Source organism: Mya arenaria, chromosome 6 (genome assembly GCF_026914265.1).
Source record: "Mya arenaria isolate MELC-2E11 chromosome 6, ASM2691426v1".
Taxonomy (NCBI): domain Eukaryota; kingdom Metazoa; phylum Mollusca; class Bivalvia; order Myida; family Myidae; genus Mya; species Mya arenaria.
This window is the reverse complement of record NC_069127.1, coordinates 29146418-29160431: the sequence shown is the minus strand read 5'-3', so window position 1 is coordinate 29160431 and position 14014 is coordinate 29146418. Positions and strand designations below refer to the sequence as shown.

General features: G+C 34.6%; 1 protein-coding gene across 1 annotated transcript; it reads left to right on the top strand.

Annotated features, from left to right (window-relative positions):
- Positions 1 to 1540: 1540 nt before the first annotated feature.
- Positions 1541 to 3718, top strand: LOC128237682 (probable G-protein coupled receptor Mth-like 11). Its single transcript, XM_052953267.1, has one exon. It carries the CDS (start codon positions 1541 to 1543, stop codon positions 3716 to 3718), a length of 2178 nt encoding a protein of 725 aa, XP_052809227.1.
- Positions 3719 to 14014: the final 10296 nt, after the last annotated feature.

The following is a 14014-nucleotide window of genomic DNA, read 5'->3' as shown; positions in this document are numbered from 1 at the left end:
ATTATTGCCTTCGGCACTGTGAAACTGTTGTTGTTTACTGAAGACTATAATCCATTGACTATGACACTGATTCTCATTTAAAACGTGTATTTTACATTACGATAACTGAAAGTAACCTGAATAATACCGGAAATAAATAACAACGGTGCGACCTGAAAAACATCCCCGACAAAAAAGACTGTCAACAAATATCGGCTGTTTTGCGGTTACCCGGACCTGATTTTGTCCTGACACGAGGAAATTTTGCTCGCAAAGAATGTAAAGCATAGAAATACCTTCAAAAAGGCGAAGTCGACGTTGCAAGTTTAAATTCTATGTAAAAGAACTTCAGAAAGTAGAGGAAATTCAGAAGTAAACAAAAAATAATATGCGTGGCCAAAAAGTATGTGCGGGTGCAAAAAATGTTGTTTTTTGTTTTTGTTTTCGTTTTTTGAATTTTAGGTGCGGCAAATCCGACGAACAAATGATCAATTTGTTGTGGCTTAAATGAGTTTTATAAAGTACATTGAATTAAATAATGAGATAATTATGCTTGGGTTGTCCGTGTAATTTATACGTTGTGTGCTTCCTATTCAACGCTTTATATGTTAGGCCTTAGCCATGTGTCTTTAGATTGGTTATAAGTTCAGTTTGATCGTATTTTTATTAAATATACAAAAGAAATATTTTGACAAACTATATCTTAATACAATTGAATTGGGCCACAAATTATAACAAGATTTAGAAAATGGCCTGCCCCGTTATGTGTCAGACTTTCGTTAAGATTGAAAATTTCTCACAATATCAATTTGCATTTGCATACATAAGTAATATATCATGGTAATGACTGGTTCGAAGAAACAGTTTATTAAGTCAAAGTCTTTTAATCCTTACCCTAGTGCCTTAAAACAGAATATTTTTCAGTGCCTATTATGCCTAAGCAATTTGCCTTTAAATCGGTTGTTTGTTCAATGCCTTTTAGGCCTAAGCAATATGCTTTTAAACAGGGTGTTTGTTCAATGCCTCTTAGGGCTAATCAAAATGCATTAGAACGGGGTGTTTGTTCAATGCCGCTTAGGCCTAAGCAATATGCCTTTAAACAGGGTGTTTGTTCAATGCCTTTAAGGCCTAAGCTGTATTCTTTTAAACAGGATGTTTGTTCAATGCCTCTTAGGCCTTAGCAATGTGCCTTTAAACAGGGTATTTGTTCAATGCCTCTTAGGCCTAAGCAATATGCTTTTAAACAGGGTGATCGTTCAATGCCTCTTAAGACTTAGAGTTCAAACATGGGCATAATTGATTGCTATTATTTCGTTTCTTTGCTTGTCCATGTATGATTCCGTTGTACTATTTACAATGATATCAGAAATGCGATTTTTCAAAACAGATACTCTACAGTTTTTTATATGTATTTCTATTGGCGTCTAAAACCAAAAAAGTACACGACGTTTTAAATTATTCTGCCCCTTGTCAGTGTATTAATTCTAAATCGTAAGATTTTACATACGGACTCATAAAACGTTTTCTGTCTTTTATTTACAGTCTATCATAAAATAACACAATGTGTCCTGATGGTTTGGTGCTGGTAGTTACTCTCATTCTTTTTCCGACATCGTTTGTGGTACGTTCGCAGAAGACTCACCCGCATCAATGGGGCTACAGCAGGGACGACGACTACGATCCATTCAGCGTCCTCGAATACGACTCAGACACGTGTGCGGAAATGCGGACGTGTGGAAGGGGCCTCTCATATCCGGACAAAAGTTGTAATTGTGACGAGCTCTGTGTTTTAATGAACGATTGTTGCGATGGATTTCTAACTGAGCAGACACTCGAAAGTACCTCTTTTGAAATAAACGCAGACCAGTTTTCATGCGAGACGGTGAGAGGACTTGTCTTACATCGTCATTACGGTGTTTTGCTAGTTTCCAAGTGTTCGCCAAACTGGACTGAAGCACGAACAAAATCCCTTTGCGAAAGTGACTTTCATTTTGAGAAGGATCTTATGAAGAAAACACCTGTTTCGGACGGCTCTTATTTGCAAATAATGTACAAAAATATGTACTGTGCATACTGCAACTTTGAATACAACATTTTATTTTGGTCGCCTGAACATGTTTGCTTTGAAAATATGACTAATGTCCGTATGATACCGTTCAGTCCACATTGTCGACTTTCGTTCACTGCACCGTTGTTCAATTCCACGAAAAGAGTATGTGGAGTGGTGCCACCGATTTCTACCTGTGGAAATAAGTCAGAAGTGAAGCTTATTGTTTTATGTGAACAAGGTCATTATAACCTTGTTTATGATGAATATGGTAACGAGTATAGAAACGAACATTGCGCGCAGTGTAATGGTGTAGACATGAACAAGCTTTATTGTATGGATTTATCAGTTCATACTGATATTATACCAAAACCAACCGAGGGGTCTGGCGATCGTTTAGCAAGTCTTACGCTTCTAGTGAACCTTAATCTCGGTACATTTGAAAAAGATGGAAAAATTATTGATTCAAAGAAATGCAGTTATGATGAAATATACGACATAATGTACGACAAATGTCGGGAGGTGTTTTGCCCACCAACTACATTTCAACGAAAAGGTCGCTGTATTCTACAGGCTGTAGTCGAAAAACAAATGCAACAATATTCCGACAGACATTATTGTACCTGGGCGAAACTAGATCCAGCTGAATATATATTTACAAACGATTCAAACTTGTTTATTTTATCGGCACAGAAAACCTACAATGACTCTCAATTCCACCAGATTGGCACAGATGTTTTTATTTGCCATAGTCTAAACAATACCTGTTTTCAATGTGAATCGGTCCAGGTCACGTTTAACTTTGATAAGTCAGAGGAGTACTTGTCAACGATCGGACTTGTAATTTCAATCCTTTCTCTTCTTTTGACTGTGATCGTTTATCTCACTTTTCCTCAACTTCTAAATACTCCAGGCAAAATCCTTATGTCTATGGTGGTATCTCTTTTGCTAGCTCAATTGTTGTTCTTGATTTCTTCAGAAGTGTCTTCTTATCCTTTAGTATGTAAAATACTGGCAATATGCGACCATTATTTCTTTTTAGCAGCCTTTTGTTGGATGAACGTTATTGCGTTCGATTTGTGGAAAACCTTTTCAAGTAAGGTAAGCGCTCCAAGTTCAAGCGAAAGTGCGAGAAAAACGTTATTATTTTACAGTTTCTATGGCTTCGTTATTCCAATGTGTATTGTTTGTGCGGCTTTGATATTAGAGTTTGGGCAATTTGAGAATATAGATACAAGTATGAAACCATACTATGGGCGAAACATATGTTGGATTAGTTCGCGCAATAGCCTAATCTTATTCTTTCTTGGACCTCTTGCCCTGTTTAAGCTCTTTGACATGACTTCTTTTATCTTTACCGCCGTGCACATTGCCCGGGCAAGAAAGCAAGGAGCCGCTGCAAGGAGAAAAAAGAACACATGCTCGTTGCTGATCAACATCAAGCTCTCTCTAGTCATGGGTCTAACATGGGTGTTTGCCTTTGTTGCAAATGTGGCCAACTTGCAGGTTATGTGGTACTTGTTTATAATATTTAACACATTCCAGGGCCTCTTTATCGCCATCAGTTTCCTGTGCACGAGGAAAGTAGTCCGTCTGGTGCACGAAAAATATGCGGTATTCTCCAGCACATTAAAGTCCTCCGCAGAAACAAAGACGACCTTTGCCTCGAAGTCTAACCTTAAGTATTCTTGAACAGATCAAATATACACAAAAATGTGTTAAACGATGTAACTTTAACATTCTTGATTATCGCAGGTGAAAATTTCCATCCGGTATAATTTTATTTTACATCATGTATTTTTTTCAGAAATAGAAAAGAGCTTAACAAAATTCTAAATATTGATGGCATTCAATAAAAGTTTAGTTTTGAACTTATTTATTTAACAACGATTGAGAAATAAGCTATTGCAACTTATATTAATCCCTCTCGTTGATACGATGATGCACGAGAGTGTGGTCTTGTGTTGTAGAGGAAAGCGGAGTATCTAGAGGAAACCCACTTGTCTGACTTGATGACCCCAAACAAAACTTGCATCCGCCCAGGCCGGGAATCGAACCCGGATGGCCTAGGTGAGAAGCGAGTGCACTAACCACAGCGCTAACCTGACAACCATTATAGCGTTCATTGCATTCATATTTTTTGTTGTTATTTTTCGATGAAGGTGCATTCGGCAGGCCAGTATTTTATTTAGCGATATTGAAATGTTCATTTAATGATAAATATTTAAATATTTAAATATTGTTAGTAATTTAGATACTGTAAATATATGCTTTCATCTTCCTGTCTTATATACATCGTAATAACAGTATTTACATATTGTGCTGATAACTAAAGGAACATTTGAAATAGTTCTGTTGGTGTAACGAATGTTACTTAGTAGCCGTGGATTTCATTTAATGATATTGTAGTGTACTTTTAATGATCAAAACTGTTTTTTAAGATACTGTTTAGATATGCTTACATTTTGCCTACGTTTAAGCTACTTTGTAATAGCTACAAATTTCATTTTACGATATTGTAGTGTACATGTTGTTATAATTATTGGTGTTGGTGTGCCTTTCATCATTGCTTTGAGCAAATGATGCTGTCATTCTTCTATGTCTTGTTTTAGCTATTTAAAATATACACTGTTAATCCTATATAAGACTTACCACAAATAATACAATTGGTTTAATATACCGAAAAAGTTGAATAATTGTCGAAATCAATGGTTTTAATGCAGGATATTGAGTTAATTTTGAAAGAAATCTGCAGAAAAACAATGAATTTTTACCTCATGACACGATAGATGATAGCAGTAAATCCTTACTCGCCAAAATTAAATATGTTTGCTTATTCAGCTTTTCAATACGCGGTAACAACCTTTTTATCAGTTTTAAATATTTCCCAATGCACTATTTAGGTAGTAGTTGAAGGTTAATCACTTCAATTTAAGTTTTTTTAATATATTACATTAATATATATGATCATTGTTCTGCGTCGATAAAACGTGTTTGTCGTACTTATAACTGTTTAATAGATGCATTACAGTTGATGAAGTGTTTAAGGTGGTAATAAAGTCCAAATGAAATAAATCAATACGTCTACCGTTTGTTAGAAAAATGTACAAAACAAATGTTTTTGTTGGTTATTTGTATTAACCATATGATCAAAGTTCAATTGTTTAATGGTTTGATTAGTATAAGTAGTATAACGAATTTTCTCGTGAGTGGCAGAGTATATTTTGAACACTTTTCTAATACGTCATTCGAGGTTGTGTTTTGAGTTGATAGAGTTGCTTTATATGTCGGATTTTAAAGAAAATAAATTGATACATTTCCAGTACAGTACATTCCAACCCTATTATTTTTCAAATTTCTTTAATACCGGAATGTTTTTTTGTTGTTGTTTTTTTGTCATTTTTACTTCTTTACTTATATATTATCATGGACAATTTACTCTTGGTATGGTCATTTCTTTTGATAATAATTGTTTCATCTTTATTCTAATATGAAAGAGTTTATTAAGTTTCGTTACAGCTATTTTGCTAAGCACGTGTCGGTACTGGATGTGCAGTTCTCGGATGAACGCACGGTGACATTGAACCGGGTCAACTGTAGGATATGGTATGCGGTATTTGTCCATTTGTCCATAAACAGTATATGTGATGTTTTCCAATGTCTTTGTTAAAATGTTCTACCGAATTCAAAAGCCTTATTCTATTAGTAAATTATTTATGTTGTTATGAATTGGAGCAGGTTGGTGAATTTATGGAGTACTTACGAACTTATTGTCATCAAGTGTCATTGTTTTTGTTTGTTTTTTTATCTTTGCTTGAGTAGCTATATACAGTACCTGTGATGTTTTCCAATGTCTATGTTAAAATGTTCTAGCGAATACAAAAGCTTTATTCTATTAGTAAATTATTTCTGTTGTTTTGTATTTGAGCAGTATGGCGAATTGATGGAGTACTTACGAACTTGTCATTAAGTGTCATTTATATGGTTTTTTTGGGGTTTTTTTTATCTTTGATTGAGTAGATATTAAAAATGTATCAACAATTTCATTTTTCTTGATGAATAAGATGCATTATTACAACTGAACAGTAGCATTCTCATGGTTTCAAGATGTGAAACACATTATTAAACAGAGCTCAGTAAGGATGTCTGTTTCATGTTTGTTCATATGTGGTATTCATTTACTCCATAAAGACGCAAGAAGTAGCCAGTTCCTTAGATATATAAAAAAAATCCGTGCTGCATTATCTGGCAAAAAATAATATAGCTTAGTACTTAAAGAATGTTCACGTTAGTATATAATTTCTAGGTGACTTCTAAGCGAGTTCTGTTTTTTAAGATTGGCGTTGACAATGTAAATAATATTTCAGCAATATTTAATTACGATATATTGTTTGGTAAAGCTGAATCTGTCAAATGCATACTATAAAAACAAATAAAAATGTATTATTTTTGACAATATTTAAATTATATGTCACCGTTAATTATTTGTGTTTTTGAAATACTTTATATGCTAATCATAAATAGTTTCAAGTTGGAAGGAAAAATAGAAATACCTTATGATAGCCACTGGTATCAAGGGAAGCAAGATAAAATATTAATATGTCCAAGCACTTATTGTCTTTTCAACAGAACATAGTGATAACAATTTGTCAATAAGCGTTGACATAGCATTTGGCGAGCAAATTATTTGAACATCCGCTTTCACACTAAGCTTCCTATATAATTAGGTTTCTTCATCAAGTGACCACCCTGAAGACCACTAAGCGTTCTCATAGAACTAAAAGACTACGTAACTTGAACATCCTTGTGGCTACTAATAGTATATGTGCAATTGAGTTTCTGCCTTTTTTGAACATCATGTTGTCCATTAAGCGTTGTCTCAGAAATGAGTGAACAAATTTACTGAAAAATGCAGGTGCCAACTAAGCGTTACAATAAAATTAAGTCCCTAAATAACGTGAAAATCCGGGTATCCTTAGAATAGATTGACTGCCTTTGGTGAATATCCAGTTGTCCTCACATGTTTCCACGGAACTGATGTGCTACATTTAATAAAGTGAACATTCAGTTTCCCGTTAATCTGTTTTATGGATCTTAGCCATACACCTAGGTAAGCTTAATTATCTCTTAAACAAGAAATGGGTTTATGAGTAAACACCCATTTTTGCCTGACCTATTCCCCAATGGCTTTTTAACTATTTCACTCGTTTCAAAGCTCTGCTTCTAGAAATGACATTTTTTAGTGATTCAACAGTAAACACGTTTAAATGCTCTGCTTCTAGAAATACCATTTTTAGTGACTTAACAGTAAACAAAAGGGAGACTACTTATTTGCATTCAGGTCGTAAACAGCAATACTTTCACAGTGCTTATCTTTGACGGTGGATTACCTTAAATGGTTGACGTGAACACACTTCCGATTCAGTAGTTAGTTTGAACACACGAAGACCAGTGTAATATAGATATATGTATACATATAAACGTTGACATGGGTTTAACACCATTGATTTTAGACTAGTTTTTATAACGTTGGAAGTCAGTTAAAGCTGTGTAACCTATAGCTGGTTTCCTTGACATGCATCGGTTATCAGTGAAAAACAAGTCAAACATCTACATCGACAAAAGATAATGGTACTTGAAAGTCGTCGTGTTAATCCAAACGGCAGCACTAAAATATAATATCCATTCTTACGTATGAACAAAATGTAACTCCGTCATTATGTTGCCTAAATCTTCGAAATATAACAAAAAAAATAAATTAAATAAATCAGCATACTAATCATAGACCCCTCAAATAACATGAACATAGAGGAGTGGAAAATTTAAGGCGTACAGATAATTCAATCCAATAGAAAAGCTATTCCTTGGTTTTTATCATCGTCCAAAAAGTATTTGCTGATTGGAAGACATTTACGCATTCATTAACAATAACTAATCCATCAATGTTAATGATGGTGTACCCTGGTACAGTGACATTGTCTAAGAATCAGTACTTCAATAATATATGACTTACCCACATTTTGATGTGCTGATGTCCAGGATGGGGTAGCTAACCATTATAAAATTGCATTCTTTTATCATGTACGAAATACAAGTTCACTAGGAAATTACCCCATCCGGACCTTTATTCTCGTTACTTTCGATCTAAATTCAGAATTATCTTTAACCTGGTTTTATATATTGTAAAGAAAGGTTTTTATAACTTATAATAACCGTAGTTTCACATGTTAAGTCCGAATCTTCTTGGTTTAAATCCACTTCTTTAACTGAATTCAAACTGTACACAGTCAGTCGGCTATTTTGGTACCTAAGAATTTTGACAGCTGCGTCACTTCCTTTCCTTTCAAGGCCAGAATAGCCGCGAAATTTGACTCTTACGGTGCTGGTTTTTACATTGTTTTAACAAATACTAACGTGTTATAGTAGCAATAATTGTGATATAAATAATAATTTTCATTGTTTAGCCGCCATGTTTATCTAATGCTACTATTTTTAGATCGATCTGTCGACTCGGTTTAAGGCGATCGATCATATTTTATGTTTAAATCTAGATCGACTAACTGTCGATCTGCTGTCGATCGGGTGTCGATCTAGAGTCGATCACCTGTCGATGGCATGTCGATGCAGTCGTCTGTCTTTTAGTATATAAAGAGAGGATTTTTTGTTGAAGGGGTTCCCGGTAAAAAAGAAATTCTAGTTGCACCAAGGCCTGTCGCTGAATGCAAAGTAAATATTCCATAGAAATATAGTAAATACGAATCGTTATAATCATAAATAATTATTCATGTTAAAGGGAGCGTTTTGGACATTAAAGAAATCTGAAGCAGATCTTTTATAATAAATTAATCCAGTATCCTGGTAGTCTTTTAACGTGGAAGGCGGCTGACTGTTTGAATGTATTAATGCTAAGGAAAAGATAATATATAAGTGCGCATTTAAAATATAAGGCTCGAGTGTGATTCTTTCCCCGAAGTTACCATCTTTGTTAACAATTGTAGCGTATTCGCTTTACCAAAAGTTGTAAGAGTTACTTACGTTTTCTATTTCATTATATTCCATGCCAAACATAAATAATTTATTATTTACCTTAAGGATAATATAATAAAATGAACACATGTGTAGGTGTGCTACAGACGGGATACTTTAATCAAAGATACACTCACATACAAAGCAAATGGTTCCAAAAAAAAACAAGTAAATTATTACTACTGGCTTCACAGTTCTTATACATATTTCATAATGAAAAACACGCTGCTAAAAGCAGTCGTAAAGTGTCCGGAACCACTGCTGCACCCACTCTCAGACTCATCAATACTCGCATTGCCATGGTAACAGAAAAATACCAATATGAAAATATAAACATATTTTAAACAAGGTTCAAAATAATGTTTAACATATATTAATATATGTATCTGAATACATTCATAGATAATGAAAATTTGACAATTTTGCAATGTTTTCTCTATCCCGTCTGAGCGTCGAATAACCAATTCAGTTCAGTAAATGCACGAGGAAAACTCCTGATTTACGCACAGGTAACCAGACCTATACCTAATAGTACTTTAATAATCCTATACCGCAAAAATAATAAATACATTTATGTTTTCTATTTCATTGTATTCCATGCCAAACATAAATAATTTATTATTTACCTTAAGGATAATAAAATAAAATGAACACATGTGTAGGTGTGCTACAGACGGGATACTTTAATCGAAAGAAAAAGAACGGGGAATCTTTTACTATATGTTTTTTAAAACAAAACAAAACAAATTATACATTTGCTCCAGTTAAACTAAAGATCTACAGATCATCGCAAGTGACTAAGAAAAAGAATTCTTTTTACATAAACATACTAATACTTCGTATAACATTATTCGTTTTACAATACACTAAATACCATTCTCGTCATATTTGTAAACAAACCATCCTTAACATGATTTCAAAATAAATGAAATAATTTCAATACTTGTCAAATACAAAGAAAAAATGAATAATCTAAATTCCTAGATTTATCGATACACTCATTTTGACTTGTACCGAATCTCTAACATATCTGTCCTTAGCACTGTCGGACTTCCAACGTCCATGCTTTTTAAGCAATCTCTCTGATACACCATTTGCAACCGCTGCTGTGGCCCACCCGAACGAAACGAATGTAAACCATATTACTTACTATCAATACCGAGAGCTTTTAGATTTGTTATCAAAATTTCCCTGGCTCTATTGTAAGATATAGGTTTTCCCGGGCAAAGAATATGCTTATTCAATTTACGAGAATATCTGATATTACAAAAAATGTAATCACATGATTTATCATTAATTTCAGCTTCAAACAGAAATTTCTCAAGGAAAGAAACTGGACAAGAACATTTTCCTGTTCTAGAAATGATCACCTTTTCGCCAGCTTTGCACTGATCTGTTTTACTAGAAGAAATAAAAATTTCTGCACAATCAGAAAAAATCTTAAGATCAGACCTTTTAATATGTGAAAGCTCACTAAATCTCAAAAAACCTGCAAAACTTACTAAACACATGCAAATGAATCTTAAATCCAAGATATTGGTTGTATTTCCGAAATGAGCAATAAGTTTAAGCAAATCTTCTTTAGAAATTTCAGATTTTTGCTGAATCGGCCTGCCAGAATTTCGCAACAGACCATTTTTGGTAAAACTTACTAGATTTGTATTACAAGGGTCAGAAAACCCTGAAACTTTATGAGCCCACGAAATACTATAAGTTATGGCGTTCACTTTTGACGCTGACGGTGAAGAATCTTTCATGGATGAAAGAAAAAGTGCAACATGATAATCGGAAGCTGGAAGCGGTTTAAATTCATATTTTTTGCACCACTGGCAAAACGATTTAAAATAACAATTGTATTGTTTGTAAGTGTTATCTGATTTTGACAGTTTCACCAGCGTTTGTAAATTATCATGATGTTTTTGAGATCATCGGGCAGACATTCTTTGTGAAAATTCCTCCAATGTCCAACCTTGAATGCATCTGTCAAATGTATAATATAATAACATAATAACACCTTTTTGTGTATAATTATTAACTTTTCCTTTCACATACACATATACCATTCAAAACATATTTCTTATAATCTTCGTGTACAGTACACGACTTCATTTGTACCAGGTACAAATGGGCACTCCGGCTCGACAGGCCGAGTAAACGAAATTAATGCCGATAACGTAGGGGAAACAACACCCACACACTCATATCATGTTTTTTCACAATTATCTTTCTTATACTTTTCATCGTCCTTTATGCCAAAATAGATATTAAGATCATGATCTTTATTAACGGTGCTTTTTAAACATCAAGGTATATATAACGCTGTTTTACAATTAGCAAATACAAATTTAAAATATTTTTCGCTTCCTTCATGAGCATTAAACGCTTACAATATTAAGCATAACCAGTGAAAACAACTCCAACTCAATGCTGAGTCATGTATAGTCATTTCTATCTTTGATAGACTTTTCCTCGAAAAGTTATACATTTCCTCTCCATAATTCATAATCGTGTGCATCACACAAGCTAGACAAAACACAACTAAGCACAATTAACTTCTTACTTCTGCAGTCTAGTATACATTAAAATACTGGCCATTAAAGACGAATAGCTAGAACTTTGCTAGAGAAACGTCTAGAACTAAATACGCTATCACTCCTGCTATCAAATATTGATTGCCATTTATCAAACTCCAAAACATCCAATACAAAATCTCTCTTCTGGCAGTTTGCTTCAAACAAAGTTGGCCAAAATGCTGCGCTAGGCCATTTAGGAACAACTAAAGTTCCATGTGCAGAACAAGCAATTAAATGAAATACAGCTCTATTTACTAGATAAATAGGCGGGACTAACCAATTATTTTCACTGGCCCAATTCTGTGTGAATGCATCGACTGCCTCAGTTTCAAAATCATGAAACTTAGAATTGAATCTATGTATTTTCCTATTACTATAATTAGCAAATCTGTCCACTGTAAACGGTCCCCCATATCCTGTTCATATACCCGAAAAACTGAGGTGTAACCTCCCATTCATCAGTATTCCTATATTTACTGATATCATCAGCAATCTGGTTCAAATTACCTAGGGACCCATTGAATATCGAGATCAATCTTGTTTTGTAAGCAAAGTCTAAACACATTCAGAGCTAATTCCTGTAACTCTAAAATGGGGCTGCCAACCTTGATAACATGAACACAAACTTGAGAATCTGAGAACCATTTCACCTTATGATTTGCTAAAGAATGTCCATACGCTCTCAGTGCCAAAAATACAGCCTTCATTTCTCGGAAAGTTGAACTTTTATCCTTGTCATCTTCTGACCACATGTCGTGAAATACAAAACCTGGCATATTGACAATATGCGCTCCACATGCGAAACTACTAGCATCAGAATACACTTTTAGCGTATCTACAGCAGTGCATTTACCCAATTTTCTGTAATTTAAATTGTCTACATGTTCGAGCCAGAATCTAATCTCAGAAATACACGGACAGTCTATTTCTAAACTGAATGGGAAATCCCAACTAGTCCTTGAACAAATTTGAATGTACATAAATCTAGTCATAAGCTGTGCAATATTGCCAATAACCGGCATCATAGAAATTACTTTCCCGGTGCACTTCGCTAAACTCCTAGCAGAAACAATAGGAAGAGAATTTAAAATTTCCAAAAGCAACATTTTAAAATCTTCAATTCTACGTGCTGGAATGCTAATAGAGTAGTCAATGCTATTCCACAACAAGCCAATCCACTCTAGATTTTGAACCGGTAACCAGACTGACTTTTCATCATTTATAATAAGCCCTGCCTGATTGAGGCTATCTTTCACAAATATTGCATCGCGTGTAGCTAAATCACAACTCTTGTTGGTCCCCCATAACAATTTTGATACCGTTGAATCTCCAGAACTTAACCATTTCACGCAATGCCTTACTGAAAATAAAAGGAGCGCTCGACAAACCGAAAGCAACCACAGAGTAGCAGTAGTATTTCCCTTCTAAACTGAAACCCAGAAATGTTTTATGTTCTGGGAATATATCGATATGATGATAACCTTTAGACAAATCAAATTTGTAACAATACGAGTCTTTTTCAAAATATTCGACTCCTACTTTCCAATCTTCAAATGTCATCTTTTCCTTCCAAATATATTTATTTACTATTCTGAGATCTAAAATAAGTCGTTTCTTACCCGATTTGTTTACAGAAACACTTAAAGGACTGACTACATGAGGTGGAAAATCTGTTTGTTCTATAAAACCGTTTTTCAACATGTCATCAATAGATTCTTTAACAAATTCAATATTTGAAAGAGCTGACTGATTATTTTTTGAAAACGATGTTTCCGGCATTGAAATGAAAGTAATTTTATAGCCGTTTTCAATAACATCTATTATATCAGGGTTTGTGCCAATAGTCTTCCAATAGTGTACATTGTTTTTAAGGCTGCCTTTAACCAAAGATGTTTTGATGGGAGAATCAGATTCAAACTCAAAACAATGATCTTGATTACAAATATTGAATACTCATCATTTAGTGGCTGAGTTTGCTCCTGTGGGCTTGACATCACTGTTGGCTGACTGGTTAAATCTGGATAGCCACTCGCACTCGCGCCGGAAGTGACCCCGCTTTCCACATGCGAAGCAGATGACTTTATCTGGCGTTCTGTTTTAATGTTGAAAGTTTCGTGTCAAAATAAGATCTGAATACATCAAAAGCTCCAAACAAATCTCCTTCTCTATCCCCCGAGGGCCCAGGCCTACCTTTATCTCCGCTGTAACCTGCTCCAGGGTCTCTATCATTCAAGGTCTCCGAGTCCCTGCCACGAGATATGCAAACCGGCTCCTTGCCACGTTGTACTTCCGGTCTCCTGCTACGGTCTTCCGGCTGGATAGACTGGCCCAAGGAAATAGACGAAAGCTGCCTATGGCTAAACTCAAGCTGATCTTGGTCATTTATTCC